This window comes from Coregonus lavaretus (genome assembly GCF_964263955.1).
Source record: "Coregonus lavaretus genome assembly, chromosome: 18".
Classification (NCBI taxonomy): domain Eukaryota; kingdom Metazoa; phylum Chordata; class Actinopteri; order Salmoniformes; family Salmonidae; genus Coregonus; species Coregonus lavaretus.
In genome coordinates, this window is record NC_140005.1 from 24,244,145 (window position 1) to 24,260,368 (window position 16,224).

Here is a 16,224-nt window from a genome sequence, read left to right on the forward strand (position 1 = left end):
TCAGCCCAGTCAGGAGACGTTGTCGCTGCTCCACAAAAGAACACACATTTTCTCGACTACTTAAGAATAGAAATCAGATTGAGATGATTAAAAATAGACCGGTACCAGTAGTGTAAAAGTGGGGCTCCTATGATACAGTGGAGGCTGGTGGGAGGAGCTATAGGAGGACGGGCTCATTGTAATGGCTGGAATGGAATTAATGGAACTGTATCAAACATATGGAAACCATGTTTGACTCAGTTCTATTTATTCCATTCCAGCCATTACAATGAGCACGTCCTCCTATAGCTCCTCCCATCAGCCTCCACTGCTCTAAAGACCTCCTCCCTCCCCATTGTCTGTACAGACCAAACTCTCTGATTTCAGACTGGCAGGCCCATAGACTCATGTGCACAAAAGCTCAAAAATTATCTGACAATGTTCTAAATAGAGCATAACATTTTATTGTGATGTTTTGTATTTGCATTGTGTGCAGCAGTGTCCCTGTCTTGGATAAGAAGGCACAGATTGCTGATTATTTGCAAAGCTCAGTTCTATAAGAAAGGAGTGTACAGTGCCAATGGAGCATAGCCCAATTCTAGAGAATGAATGGATGGAGCAACGGCAGTAAAACTAGCTGATGGAGCCACAGTGCTGACTCTACCCCTCCCTGCAGGCGGACGGGGGTGGCGTTAAGACAGCTGTGCTGCAGCTGAGAGAGGACATGAATGAATCCAACACTATGAGAATATTGTGAACACTAGCCCTCCCCATTCCAGTGCTATTGTGCTCCAGTCCCTGTCTGTACCCACTGCGTGCAAACATCATATACTCATGCTACTATAGTACAGCAGGCAGTAGACATTTACTATACACTTGGCAGAGACTCTCACTGGGGGAGGGCTGATGGGGGGCATGTCATTACCTCTCCCCAGTCTGTAGTGAGGCTGTGAGCAGAGCAGTGCAGTGCAGGGCCGGCTGTGGCTCTCTGGGGTTTCTTCAGGGAGTAAGAGGCTGTTGTATAATGGGGGAAGGGGAAAGTGGGATACCTAGTCAGCTGCACAACTGAATGCATTCAACGTGTCTTCCTCATTTAACCCAACCCCTCTGAATCAGAGAGGTGCGGGGGGGGCTGATTTTTCCCACCTTGACGGCTCGGGGATTCGAACCAGTGACCTTTCGGTTACTGGCCCAACACTCTTAACTGCTAGGCTACCTGCACACTGTCACTGAACTTATATGCGTATGATAGTTACTCAACATAGATAATGAAAGACAGATATTCAAAGCCCTTGTGAGTCAGTATCAGTCAATTAACCTCAACTGAGCATGATACGTTTCTGTGTTCTATATGCAAATCTAAGTGATCCCATTATAACTGAGGTGGACTGATATCACACAGGGTAGGTCAGTGCTGCACCTCTACTCAATAAAGGTGCAGGGCAAATACAGGCCTTCTGACTCAAAAGACCTGATACAAAGACAAGAGACACATATACTATACACACAAGCACACATACCCACAAAAGACAGAGGGTAAAACATCCAACTAGAAAATGATAAGTGTGTAATACACTAGATTTATAAATGTGTTAATGTCCCCTCAACAACAGGTGTAGTCTAGAGTGCTGTTCTTCTTACTGTACACCACATCTCAAGGAGAATGGGAATCAGGCACTTCTCTTTACCCATGTCCTGTACAGCTGGTCAAACACAGTGCTCTCTGCATATGAGGCTAGACATTCTAGGACAAACTCTGTATAAATGTGTTTTTCTGTGTGTTTACACCCTCACACAGCTGTGATAGATATACTGCAATACCCCAGAGGGCCTATACAGACAAACGTGAGGCTTTCACATAATAGGATATAAATAGAAGCCCCCTACCGGGTTCCTTACAAAAGAGTGTTATGTGAGTCATAATGCATTGCTGTTCATGATTATGGGTCAATGCACAAGCTGCCAACTAGACTGGGCTCATTGTTTGTTTAATGGATCAAATTGCTATGGTGGTTAACAGGCTCATGTCACCATCTCAGTACACTAAAGAGCACTGACCACCAGTCGCTAATCATTTATAACAGGACTTTATTCAACCCCTGCCTCCCTACTATTTGCTTTTTCCCTCTGTCTCTCCCTCTCATGGTCTCTCCCCCTCTCTCTCATAACTTAACCTTGGTCCTAAGATATGATTGGAATGTATTCTGTAGCTATGCCCAGTGTGCATCTATGACTTTCTGGCCCTAATTCTCACTAAACTGGTCCACTGCATTTCAATATTTACTATGTATTTAAACCAAAATACATTCAGCAGTGATAACCAATCCTCAACCTCAAGTCAATACTTTGCTCACAGACAGCAGCTGTATGTATTTTTTCACTCTGGTCTGCTGAGAGCTTGCACGTATGACTTCATTCAAGCCTCTGAGCCCCGGCAGGAAACCCAAAGCTAACTTCAAAACCACTTCCTGTCCCATCTTTAAACTGAGCACCTCTGTGTGTGTACATTATTGACAGTGTATCAGTAGAGGTAGCTATCTCATTGTGGGTTGGGATTACCAGAAGAGAGAGGTTCCCTACTGGGGGGAATAATGGATGTTTTACTGTCCTTGAGGATAAGCAGTTACCCAACAGAGCTTTGTGCAATGTGGTTTTGAGTGGGGCTCCCTCTACCACTTGGCAGATGTAAAATAATCTGCCTTAGTCACTGTGTGTGTGTGACTCACAAACCACACTGCTTATCCCCCTGGGTGTGGTGGCTGAACGTAAGCTCCAGCGTTGGGCCATCAGGTGACTACACTCAGCCCAAACTAAGAGCAGAGGAGAGTTGGCCAGAGGCGAGTTACTCACAGGGCCTGATGCTTTACTAAGCCTAACACCACAGACAGGGGTGAGGCCTGAGTGCATGTCTACAATGCTGTACTACTCAACATGTTAATCCACATGTCGTTGTTGAAATATTCCTGTTAAATATTTGCCTAGAGGGCAAAGACCTCAACCTGGCCATGAGTGCAATATGAAATTGTTCACAGGTTTGTGTTCTCTTTCGTTTTCTTCGCCTTCTTCCCCTTTCCACGTAGTATAGAGGAACTCCACTACGGGAAACAGTTCAAACTAAATTACCTCAGTGATACCAAAACCACTCCACTGGCCCCATTAGGTCGTTACCATACCCACCGGCCCAACAAACAGGGAAATCTGGCCTGCTGATGAATAGGTCTTGCACATTCTTGGAGAAACCAGTGAAAGGGTGTGCACGTCAAGCTGTTCCCTTTGCATATAGTTATGCCCTCGCCCTCCTGCTATGTCAGTTTACGATACAGAAGTCAAGTGCTCAACACTTTGCCAGTTTCAATGGGGAGATACTTATGATCGAGCCTTCACTGGCATGGTTCCAAGAACACGTGGCTGTACAAAACTGGTAACACAAGTTCAATGAACACATGCCTCCTGATCCTTTTCCATATCCCTGTCATATGCAGTGGTTTTATTGGGTCCTGGAACACTGGCACTACACATGCTCCATAACCACATCTATGATCATTCCACCTTGTGTGCTAATAAGGGTCTTCTGGCAGAGCATCTAAGGCCAATCCCAACTGTTGAGACATCTGACCATGTAACATCTACCAAGTAAATAAACATATCCCTTCCACAAAAGCATGAAAACACATTGCTAGCCATGTTTTCCTCTCAGGAAGCCTCTGGGATTTCAGCCAACCTCAGTGGGAATAGAGAGGGGGGCAGGGGGGTCTCATCTTCACAGAGGAATGGTCGTAAAACCTGTCTGACTGTCTCTGTCCTTGCCCTCAGGGAGGTATGGTTGTCATAAAGGTTGTAGAGATCATCTGGTAGTAATGAAGAAGGGAGAACCACAGTAGTCATTACTGCCCAATTAAACTGCAATCAGTGTCCTAATGGAGGCCCTTGACTGAGCACCTACTGGGAGGAGGGTGACCGAGTGCATGTGTTGACACCAACACACAAGCACACTAACTGCGTCTGAGGAAATGCAAGTAAGTATACACTACCGTTCAAAAGTTTGGGGTCACTTAGACATTTCCTTCTTTTCGAAAGACTGGCAGCTTCATTAAATAGTACCCGCAAAACACCAGTCTCAACGTCAACAGTGAAGAGGCGACTCCGGGATGCTGACCTTCTAGGTAGAGTTGCAAAAAAAGCCATCTCTCAGATTGCCCATCTTTAATATTTTATTGGCCAGTCTGAGATGTGGCTTTTTCTTTGCAACTCTGCCTAGAAGGTCAGCATCCCAGAGTCACCTCTTCACTATTGACGTTGAGACTGGTGTTTTGCGGGTACTATTTAATGAAGCTGCCAGTTGAGGACCTGTGAGGCGTCTGTTTCTCAAAGTAGACACTAATGTATTTGTCCTCTTGCTCAGTTGTGCACTGGGGCCTCCCACTCCTCTTTCTATTCTGGTTAGAGCCAGTTTGCGCTGTTCTTTGAAGGGAGTAGTACACAGCGTTGTACGAGATCTTCAGTTTCTTGGCAATTTCTCGCACGGAATAGCCTTAATTTCTCAGAGCAAGCATAGACTGACAAGTTTCAGAAGAAAGTTTTTTTGTTTCTGGCCATTTTGAGCCTGTAATCGAACCCACAATTGCTGATGCTCCAGATACTCAACTAGTCTCAAGAAGGGCAGTTTTATTGCTTCTTTAAATCAGCAGAACAGTTTTCAGCTTTGGTAACATAATTGCAAAAGGGTTTTCTAATGATCAATTAGCCTTAAAACGATAAACTTGGATTAGCAAACACGTGCCATTGGAACACAGGACTGATGGTTGCTGATAATGGGCCTCTGCTAGCCTATGTAGATATTCCATTAAAAATCAGCCATTTCCAGCTACAATAGCCATTTACAACATTACCAATGTCTACAATGTATTTCTGATCAATTTGATGTTATTTTAAAATTGACATAAAAATTGCTTTTTTCTAAAACAAGGACATTTCTAAGTGACCCCAAACTTTTGAACGGTAGTGTATGTTTAAGTGTTTTGGGTTACATCACATTTGCTTGTGGCATACATCTCTCCAGTGCCCGTATCATGTGGGTCGATGTCACCTGACCTGTCTGACCGAAACTGAATAAGCCAGAATCAGTCCATGGTCAACTGAATGTGTGTGGATGTGTACACACACGTGCATGGATAATTACCTCGGTTTGTCCTTAGCTCCGCCTCCTTCGTCTCCACTTACAGGTTGATACTTTTTGTCATGAGTCTTGTCCAGGGGAGAATGGCTGCCCCCTCTCACTGAGGATTTCAAGTTGAAGGCCGACCGCAGTAGTGCATGCATTGTTTCCAGAAAACAGGATCCCCCATTGTAGGAAATGGCAATCTTCGCAGTCAATATTCGTGGATATATAAAAAACATGAAACATAATCATGGTACCAATAATTGCTTCTATTTCACCAGATATGTCCTTGAACCGATTACTTTATAAATCTCACAGACGAAGTTAAAAGGTTAATTTAGTTGCTAATGTCTGCCTGCAGTACCTCTGTCAGCCTTCAATTTGAGAGATTAAATGAGTGGGCAGCACTGAGCCTGCAACATCACTTCCTAGAGTAGCTCCAAAAACAGCTCCATGAAGCAAGATTGTGACACGCTGAAATTACACTTCCTGATCTTCAAATGCACCACTGAGCTTTTTCATAGGAAACAATTGTGTGACGTCAACGATGCTTCGTCCATTTTTTTATTTTTTTTTTTTCCAGTCTATGGTCTTGTCCTGAGCGATTTCCGCTTATCTGTAGATAGGCTAGCTGCAATGTCAAAATTGGTTATATTGTAAAAATTCATGAAAACAAAAATTGGCTTTTTTGTCTTAATTTGAAGGTTAGGCATTAGGGGTAGCAGTGTGGTTAAGTTTAAAATCAGATTATGAAATTCATGGTACACAGTATCACTTATTGCTAAATGTCTAAAACCTATAAAGGACACTCTGTCCCCTGCTGGGCTGGTGAGAAAGGAAATACCCGTTGCTGTTGAATAAAATGAATAAAACTAACTAATCTTCTGTTGCCCAAAACCCCAGGGCCTACCCGCATCAATCCTGTCTTTGTCAGGACTGTAAACACTCCCTTTATTGTCCTTAATCAGCTTTAAAAATGGGAAAACTAAAGCATTCCTTCCATTGCGCCGCCTCAGTGTCTGTCTCTGTCTCCAATGGAGTCCTATTGCTGGTGAATTGCAGTGATTTTTTATTTATTAAAACAGGGCACACAGGACTAATCATATTCATAGATCCTGTGACCACAAGAAATAAGGCCTCACCACAATAAGCAATAATAAAAATATATATATATATATATATATATATATATATATATATATATATATATTTTTTTTTAGACATTTAGCAGACGCTCTTATCCAGAGCGACTTACAGGAGCAATTAGGGTTAAGTGCCTTGCTTAAGGGCACATCGACAGATTTTTCACCTAGTCGGCTCGGGGATTAGAACCAGTGACCTTTCGGTTACTGGCACAACGCTCTTACCCACTAAGCTACCTGCCGCCCCTACTACTCAATATATTATAAGGATGCACCACAGTGAATGCACTATTTGTATTTACATTCACATTGCTATTTCAGGCAACCAGTTAATATACAAACACTCAAATCAGTATGTTTTATAGATATGACATCAAGAGAAATGCAATCCAATCAGTCAGATAATTAACAATAAAGAACCGATATGAAAATGATTGATAATGTTAAAAATGACAGTTGACCATGAAAACGTAAGAGTTGGAGGGGCTTGGTCTGGCTTTACTTGCCCTGCCCTATAACAAGCATTTGTGGGGTTCGAACAATTCTATTAAATGTATTCATCAGACCCCGCCTCGCCACTGCAGTTTAAAATAGGGATCAATAAATATCCCAGGAGAGGCCTGCCTTCTCTCTCTGTGGCACTGCCAGATATTGACGCTGTGGGACGCTGCGAGTCATCTGTCCTTCAACATCGATCGGAGGGGGATTGCTCTCCTCCCACTGTTGAGGGATGCCCATCACACAACCCAGGCTGATGTTCTACCCATACCATCCGTCCTCTGTCGAGGAGACCTATCCCCTGGCCACTCATTTTGGACTAGCTTTCCTTTTCGACAAATTACAAGCTGAAGTATGAAACTCGTCCTTTGGCCAATTTGAGCACCCCTTTCCTTCCCCATTCCTGCTCAGGGTCAAATTTCCCCTAATATGTAACTGTGGTGGTGCTATTTTTAAACAAGGCACCATTCATCAACCTCCATCATTTCTGGACATCAGTCCTTTCCCACACCCCACTCCACCCACAACGCATTCAACCACAATGACCACATCCTCTCAACAGCAGCCACCCAGTGCCAGAGAACCCACCAACAACCCCTTCCTGACCAGTAGCAACTAGCAAGCAAAGAGGAATCAACTTTGGAACTCAAACTTGTCTGCAAGTTTGAGAGACCGTTTGACAACACAGCTGAAACGTGTTCATCCTTTTCCATCTCCTAAGAATGTTCATGGTATGCCATATATTCTATTGAAAAAAACTTTAATTGCTTCTGAACAGTAAACATGTTTATATCCACTAACTCAGCTGTGTGAGGTGCATAGTTGCAGGGGCATAACTTCCTGAAGCTAAACGATCAGATGGTGTCCCATGTGATGCGACACCACTACCTGGGCTTCCGCATAGTGTCAGTCAAAATACACCAACCAGGAGCGGTTCATATTAGACAGTCAGTCAAACGAAAGCCATATCATGTATTGCTACTGTATGACAACCTCCCGTTGCCTGGGCTATAATTCACTCATGTTGTGGATCTGTCCTATGACTTTTTTAGGTTTAAAAGTCAAGCCTGTCTCTCTCCGTCTCTGGGCTTTTGACTCTCAGTGAACTCCTCTCCTCCTGAACCAATAGGTTGACTACAGACGATGGCCTTGGTGCCGCTCTTCAGCATGTGCCAATCAGATAAGCTCATGCTGGTTCTTCGGCTGATCGAGTCAGTGTGTCTGTGTATAAAGGCTATAGTCTCTGGTCCTATTCTTTTGACTCTTGTAATGAGGACTACTCAATAAGACTCATTATGTCAAGACTTGGAAAACACCTTGGGGTGATTCAATTAGGAAATGTCTTTCTGGGTCTCACTTGGCCAAGGCACCATTAATGCTTGGTGTGAGATAATATAGAGATGAATGAGTAACTAGAGACATGGTCCCATTGTGACCTTCCATTTTATTCCTTAATCTACATTTACCTCTAGGCAAAGATAAAACACCCAATTTGAAGAATTGCAGTTTAACCAATCTGGTGGACATTTTACAAGATTCACAGGACCCCAGACAAGATACAAACCAGCATGCAGCTGGATTGCTTACTGATTCTAACTGAAGAGGACAACAACTTGGTAGCAGATGTTGGTCTGTTAATAAATCAAGTCTCAGCCCAAAACCTTTGACAAAACGGTACAAAAACCACGAGAACTATATTACCTTTTTTTTTTGTAATCTTTGTTTGCATCATAGTATGTTCCTTCTAAACAAAGGTTGAGGGGAGGGCAAAAACAATGAATTTGCAGCCTGTTTTGAACCACAAGCAGAGGGAGTAACAGCTGACAGCCCAGCATCAGTTCAATAGAGCACAAACAAGTGACCACAGAATTCAGAAACAGCTGTATTGCTCCAACATTTGTGCAGCCTGTCAGTCAACCAAACCCCAACGCAGGCTAGTCATGTGGCTCTGTATTTATTCCACTGAGACCATTTGGACTTCCTGTTTTGTACATGGGGTAAAAGGAAAAACATATTTCCCAATTCAATGGTGGCAAACAGAGCGACAATAAAGGCTTTGAGGGTGGACAGCTACATAAACTGCCCGAAAAGTCTCAATGCAACACTTCACCAACAAGACATTGTGTTCTTCACATAACAGATAACAGAATGAGTCATTACCTAATGTGAATGGAATGCTGAAAAAACACAGGAAGGTTACATTACAGCAAAAAAAAATTGGACCAATTCACATCAGAGTAGTTCATTCATCTGGAGGGAAATTGCATTCTTGGTAAAAGTTAAGTTTGCCACACCTTGAACAACAGCTTTTAGTTATGCAGTTAAAATAGGTCTCAACATATACTGGCAATTAGCCTACTTAAAAATAACAAATCTTTAAGCACAGTATTGAAGCCCTGAAGGTTTTTTGTGTTGGATATTTTAACACCTGGCAGTAATATAATAATATGCCATTTAGCAGACGCTTTTATCCAAAGCGACTTACAGTCACGCGTGCATACATTTTTACGTATGGGTGGTCCCGGGGATCGAACCCACTACCCTGGCGTTACAAGCGCTATCAGTCTGCATCACATCAAAAGTGTGAGCTCTGCAAATCATTCATCAAGGGGGTAAATGTTCACATAAAGCAGATAATAATTTCCCCAATGCAAGGGTTGTCAACTATAAGCAAAGACCAATCACAATCCTATCTCTAGCATTCTGTACATACTTTCTTATGATGGATTTTGAGTCCTAGGGAAGCTATGTATTATGAGAGCTGTGTCCCTTTAACCACTTTAGGTCAAGTTCAGGTTGATCAAAACAAGAAAATTAGACATTTAAAATGACTTTTTTTAATTAGACATTACAATGACATTGTTCTGTACATGGTTCTCCAAGTCAACATAGAAATAAGAGAGCTGAACCAAAACATGTAATAATTTCAACAGGGAGCTGCTCTCTCCCATTGAATGACAGGTCCACTCTGCTGAAGGGTTACTATACTTCTGTACTCATGCTGCAGATACAGGCTAGTAAAAGGTCTCGCATCCTGAGACATATGAATAGTAGTAGGTTGAGAGCTCAGAGCTGAATTACATTCCTTTGGAAATATTGAGTCCATTGGCTTCATAACCATCAATGTTACCATATAAACAAAAGCTGCATTCTGAAAAGCATGTTTGAGTTACCAGAGGCCTTTTTCAGTTTAATGCTTGAGCACAATCTGGGATCAAAACATGAGTACACAAAAAGGCCAATTAATTCACAATATAGACCACTATAGGGAATCACTTGTGCAAATGGGTTCCAGATGGCGAGTCTAAGCACTACACTCTGGCTGTGTCCGAAATCTGTCTTGCCTTCTACTTACTAACACGGCATACTGTGTACTAACTGTACTAAATACTATTTAAAACATACCGTTTAGTAAGCAACAAATATCAACATACTGGGCTCATCCATACTGAGAATGTGTTATCTAATGCTGAAATTGCATTGATTCCTGCCATTCGTTCATTTTGGTAAAGGGCATCATATCTGATTAGCTGTTGTCAAACACACTTGGGTCTCGAAAAACGATTATCTTCCTCAATAGTGTGCAGCGAATTCTACTAGATGAAATGCCCGAAATGAGTATGACATCCTGGCATTTAAAGCATACTCAATTTTCGGCATTGCACATACCATAAAAGTATGGGTATTCGGACACAGCCAATGTCTTTCCAGACATAATTTTGTCACAACAATGTCCAGAATGTTGACAATTAAATGTACGCAATGGTGAAAAGTTTAAATCACATCTTGCAGTGTTGTGGTCAATACAATCTAAAACAAATACCTACATTTGCTACATGGTTTCTGTATTAAAAACATGTTTAATATAAGGTGTTGTAATTGTCCCAAACAAGCTAGACTAAACACCAGACTTTAGTTCTGAAAGGAAAAACTATGAATCAGACCCTTATGTTACCCACAATCCAACAGTATCTTAAAAGCATAAATGAACCAAGCCTTAGCCCTAATGAAAAGATACAAATCCAGCTCCACTAGAAAATATATAAAAATGGGATAAAGAATAGGCAAAGTTGGTAATCTTTGTAGCTTTAAATTATGAACACATTTAATTGATATTCATCAAGCCACATAATGTGACATGGGCTTGCTACTGAGTAGAAGCTAACCCTTATTCATGACACAAATTCCATTGCATTACATTGAGCCATTGGACTTGTGAGGACTTTAGACTTAAAAAAAAAAAAAAAACAATGCTGCCCAAATGCTCTGTCTAAACTCAAATACGCCTTGCACGCGATACAGTTTTGGAAACATTTGGAACTTAACTTTCATATAAGCAAAAAAGTATTTTTCCAATACAAAATATAAGCTTACTCTAAGCAGTTTAGGAAAGTTGCACCCGGCTGTATTGTCAAGAACACCGCCTCCAACAGACTACACTTCGGAGGGAAAGGTTACTACAAGCTGATTGATCTACGGGTGTGCGAATTTTGGAGCAGGGGACACCTGTTTATAACATGAAATCCTCACCGGTCCCACTCCCATTCACAACGGGGCGACAGCAACGTTTTTTTTTTTACTTTTGTAATTTCATTTTGTGAAATCAAGGAAGAGTCGCCTTCCCCTTGCTAGTAGTAGCTAGCTGGCAGCTTGGCGTCAGCCTGGCTAAAAACATAGCAAGCTAGCTAGCATTTTTAGCTTCCCACATCTCCATGTGAAAACTTATAGGAGGGTAGCTCTCCAGGAACAGGGTTGGAGAGCCCTGCATATAGCCTATTGATCAGATCAAGGAACCAAACAGCAACACTGCCCCCACGTTGCGGAAGGAATGTTACGGCGCTCCAAAATGTTAAGGTAGCACAAAAGTACGTTGAATGCCAGAGCGTAATACAAGGAGCTGCCCCTTTTGTGACGAAAAACAACGTTGCAACACTGCGCCTTCCGTAGTGTGAATTTACCTTAACTGGGGAGGAAGTTTCATACCTCGGCATTGGGCTGTGATTTAAAAAAAAATCTGCCGTGTGCAGCCAGAATGCAACTTTGCTAAACTGCGTACAGTTAGTGTATCATTTGTATTTTAACTATTATTTCACCCTGATGTGAAAGTTAAGTTTCAAAAGGTTTCCAAAACTGTATCGCAAGCAAGTATTATTAACGTTTCTAAACGTTAAAACAGAGCGTCTGGATTGTAGTTCACATGGAGCCAGTTGTCCTCCATACCATCAGCTAAGAACCCAAGACGGGGACCGGCTGTAAGACACCTTGGGTTCTCAAGAGCAAAGTAGAAGCAAACTATAAGCCAGAAAACCAAGTTTATAAAGATAAATTAGTTATAGGGTCATCATAGTAATCAAAATAAATGGCGATAATCAAACTTCTCTTTATTATATATTTATTTGAGAAGTAAAGTTATGTTACTTGCCTCGATTTGACTTTTTTGTAGTTTAATCTAAAACAGTAAATCACTCAATCATTAGGATTTGTAATTTGATGTTAGCCATGTCAACCCCTCATATAGTCCATCTCCCGTGGTTGCACAGGAGGGCTGAACATACCAATTCCTATCTCTGATGCGGGTCAATCCTAGTTTCTCTTGGATTTCGTGTGGTTTCATGGCATCGGGCAGGTCTTGCTTATTGGCAAAAATCAAGATGATGGCGTCCCTCATCTCACGGTCATTAATGATGCGATGGAGTTCCTGCCTGGCCTCGTCGATGCGATCTCTGTCTGCGCAATCCACAACGAAGATTAACCCTTGAGTGCCCGTGTAGTAGTGTCGCCACAGGGGACGGATCTTATCTTGGCCTCCAACGTCCCATACATTGAATTTTACATTTTTGTAAGTGACAGTCTCGACATTGAAACCAACTGTGGGAATTGTGGTGACTGACTGTCCAAGTTTCAGTTTGTAAAGGATGGTGGTCTTTCCAGCAGCATCAAGTCCAAGCATCAATATTCTCATCTCCTTGTTGCCAAAGATTTTCGATAGCATTTTCCCCATCATGTAAACAGTGCATAAATATTCCGTTCCAAATGAAAAAATGGGTTGGATTCTTCAATATTTCCCTTGTTACTTCCTTAATGTCAAAACCATGCAGGTTAACTTTATTTGCTTAACCGGGCTTCACTCTGCAACAAATTACAAATGGACATGGTGTGAAATATGAAGCTCACGCTGAGCCATGTGCGGGTCAATCAATGCTTCACAATGTGTCGGCCAAAGAAGGGTGTCTCAAACTGGCAATAATATTCCTGGTGGCAAACCATTAGCTAACTTGGAGTATTGCTGTTCATAACTTCATAAGTTTGACACATCCAAGTTCACATGTGTACCCAAAGGTCAGGAAAGTCAATTGTATGTCAAGCCGTGTAAGTATATTGTTACTTCTGAATTGTAGCCGTTACAAAATGTTCATACTATTGAATAGGCCCTCCAAAAAACCTGCGGTTCTTCTTACTTCCTCTTGGTGAATGTGTCTCGAGGTCCCCCTCCTCGTCCTTGTTCGGATCAACACCACCCGAGGAGAAAGGCAATTTTCTGCAGCTATTCCATCAAACGTCGCGCTGGGCTACCCACTCGTTCGTAGGAGCCCGTTCTCCTAAAGTCCCGGTGACTAAGGTCATTGATAAAATAAAATAAAATCCCTTCTTGTCCCCCTGAAACAGAAGAGGATTGTGAGGAGTGTCAGAAAGCTCAACTTAGCAAGTTAACGGCTAGCTAGCTAGCTAACGCCAGCTAACACTAGCTTGCTAACTTAGCGTGTTAGCTACATGCTGCATTGTGGATAGCTCAACACAATTGAAAAATGCTGACGTTAGTCGGTAACTTACGTTCCGTGTATCTTTTACACAAATCTCACCCCAAAATATATATATATTACCTTCTGTTTCCCCCCTCCTCTCTCAGTAATTTCCGACCCGCTTTCGTCTCTCTCTCTCCTTTTCAGCCGAGTTGCAGTACTACTCTGATCTACCGGAAAGGTGTGGACTACATCACCAGCCACTTCCTCTGGATCATTCAGTAGTCAGTTGGCTTGCGCACGAGCTTTCACAGTTTGAACTGTGACCAGAGGACGCCATTTCGGCTCCGCGGATTACTCTGCATTGTCGAAAATTGCAGTCCAATGATTCTTATAAAGTAAATGCATGGTGCTAATTTAACCAGTACTGGTTCAGGTGCGAATGTGGCAACGAGCAGGAAATGTAAGGCACCATACAATGATGTATATAAACCCATTGGCACCAAACAAGGAAGTGGATGCCTCATAGTATTGGGTGCGCATGCATGGTGCTAAATAATATCTAACAAACTAGTAGCCAGTCTAAATGTATTGGGTAAATTAGTTTAATTACAATTATATGATGGGAGACCTATTCATTCGTCATAAAATCACATAAAACATGGTTACAACATGAAATTGCAACAGTATTAATATGCATTTTTAAATGAAAATAGTACATTTGGCATGCTTAATAAACATATATTTTAAAATATAGGCTACTTTCTAGCCTTAAATGAAAAAATGCATGCAGGCTAGGTTCCTGTATGAAGCATAGACTGCACAAAAATGGTATGTAGGCTTGGCCTACTGTCCTCGATACAAAGTGTAATAACACCACCGTGTGGCATGCATTGGCAGTGCTTCTCATTTTACTGAAGTTAATTACCAAATATGCAGGTAGGCAGCCAGAGGCCTCCTCACTCAGTTTACAAGTCCTTGTCTATCTCTTGGAGCACCAATAGTGGTGGGTAGGTGGTCTATTATCTGTCAGTTTTGTTAAACTGTTTAAACTTCTGTGTGGATGTGAGAGGGATACTCTCTGTGTTCTGATGCTGGCTGACCTCATGACCTGTGGGCTGTTTGGATCTTGCTGGTTCAAGCTAGGCCCTTGGTTGGTGTCTGGCTGACCTGTAGATGACAAAATCATGTGTTTCCATTTCCTGAAGGGTTCCATCGTTTGGATCATGGCCATGTGTCTGTGTCTTATATCTGCAAACGTCAAGGTTGCCCAAGTAGGCTGTCTGACAACAGCCCTAGTCCAAATCATGTTAGTCTCAACACCGGCAGAATAGTCCAAGGCCAATCTCGGGTCAGGTTGTGGTTCCTCAGTGTCACTCCTCCCATCCACAGATGTGGCCATCTGGGCTCTGGTGCTCCCCATTCTCCGGCTCCCTGTCTGTGCACCGTGGAGGGCAGGAAGAGTGGAGCTGCAGGGAGTATTTGCTCTAGACCTCTGGGATGAGGGACAGCAGCCAGGCCCCAGTCTCCCCAGTGCCCTGTGGTACTGTCTCTGCTGCTGCTCGATCCCCCTCATACAGTATCTATGCTCCAACTCCAGGCTACGGAGCAGGCCCTTATGTTGCTGGACTTGGTACTTGTGTAGTCCATGCTTTGTGGCAGTCAGCGGCTTCTGCATTTAGTTGTCAGTGGCTTCTGTAGTATCACCTTGTGGAGGAAGGGATTGCAAAACAATGGAAGTTCAATAATTAGCTATACCAGTGAAGTAACTGTGTATTTCCTGTGGTAGCACCATTGTATTAACATGTGATAATTGCTTCGTAATGGAGTTGAGCATTTCGTTTTTTATATTATTACAACAATTTAAAAAGGAATGGCCCTTTCTTTTGTGTAATAACATAGGTCTTTATCAATAAATCTCATTAAATCAATACACCTCATAAAAATATCCTTGTTCAAACTAATTTAATAATTTTACTCATCAAAAGATGTTTCAGAGTAAGTCAAATAAATGGCACTAACCTGAGAATGAAATCAGCATCCCTTTGATGAATTTGATGAGACACATCTCTGCTACTGTGTAATTTCCCCAAATCTCACAGGGAATCTCAAGTGGAAAGTTGGTTGTGTCTTCTCTACTATAGGGAGTCTATCTCTCTCTCTCTCTCTCTCTCTCTCTCTCTCTCTCTCTCTCTCTCTCTCTCTCTCTCTCTCTCTCTCTCTCTCTCTCTCTCTCTCTCTCTCTCTCTCTCTCTCTCTCTCTCATTATGTAATCTGATACCCTGGCCCATGTAGATGTTGGTGGTCATGTGATCTCTTGATAAGCTTTATTTACTGCCCTCTGGATTTCATTCACTTTGTGCAAAGTAGAACAATTTAATCCCTGCTAATTGACAGGTGACAAATGAGGCTAAATCCAAACCCAATTTTATTTAAAAGAGCATGTAAACCCCAATATTGAGAGTTGGTATGTCCATTATTTAGCTATAGCTCTCAGGACATTGCAGGGGACTATACAAGTGAGTTACGTTATTGTTGTGGTGTAAGAAAGCGACAATGACAGACTTGTGGCTATGAAATATTTACAGCAGAGTTCAGGTGACTAAAACGTCTGTGTAGAAGACAGTGTGAGTAGCTCATCATTAAAGTTTCACAAACTGGGTTTCATTCACTGTCCTTTAATTATTTAAAAAACTGTCGGCTTGAA

The 16,224-nt window shown here is 42.2% G+C and overlaps 1 protein-coding gene across 1 annotated transcript; it reads right to left on the reverse strand.

Annotated features, from left to right (window-relative positions):
- Positions 1-9,598: 9,598 nt before the first annotated feature.
- On the reverse strand, positions 9,599-12,864 carry LOC311145221 (ADP-ribosylation factor 6-like). The gene has a single exon (XM_084181446.1). The coding sequence runs from the start codon at positions 12,779-12,781 to the stop codon at positions 12,251-12,253; it is 531 nt and encodes a 176-aa protein (XP_084037572.1). The 5' UTR covers positions 12,782-12,864; the 3' UTR covers positions 9,599-12,250.
- Positions 12,865-16,224: the final 3,360 nt, after the last annotated feature.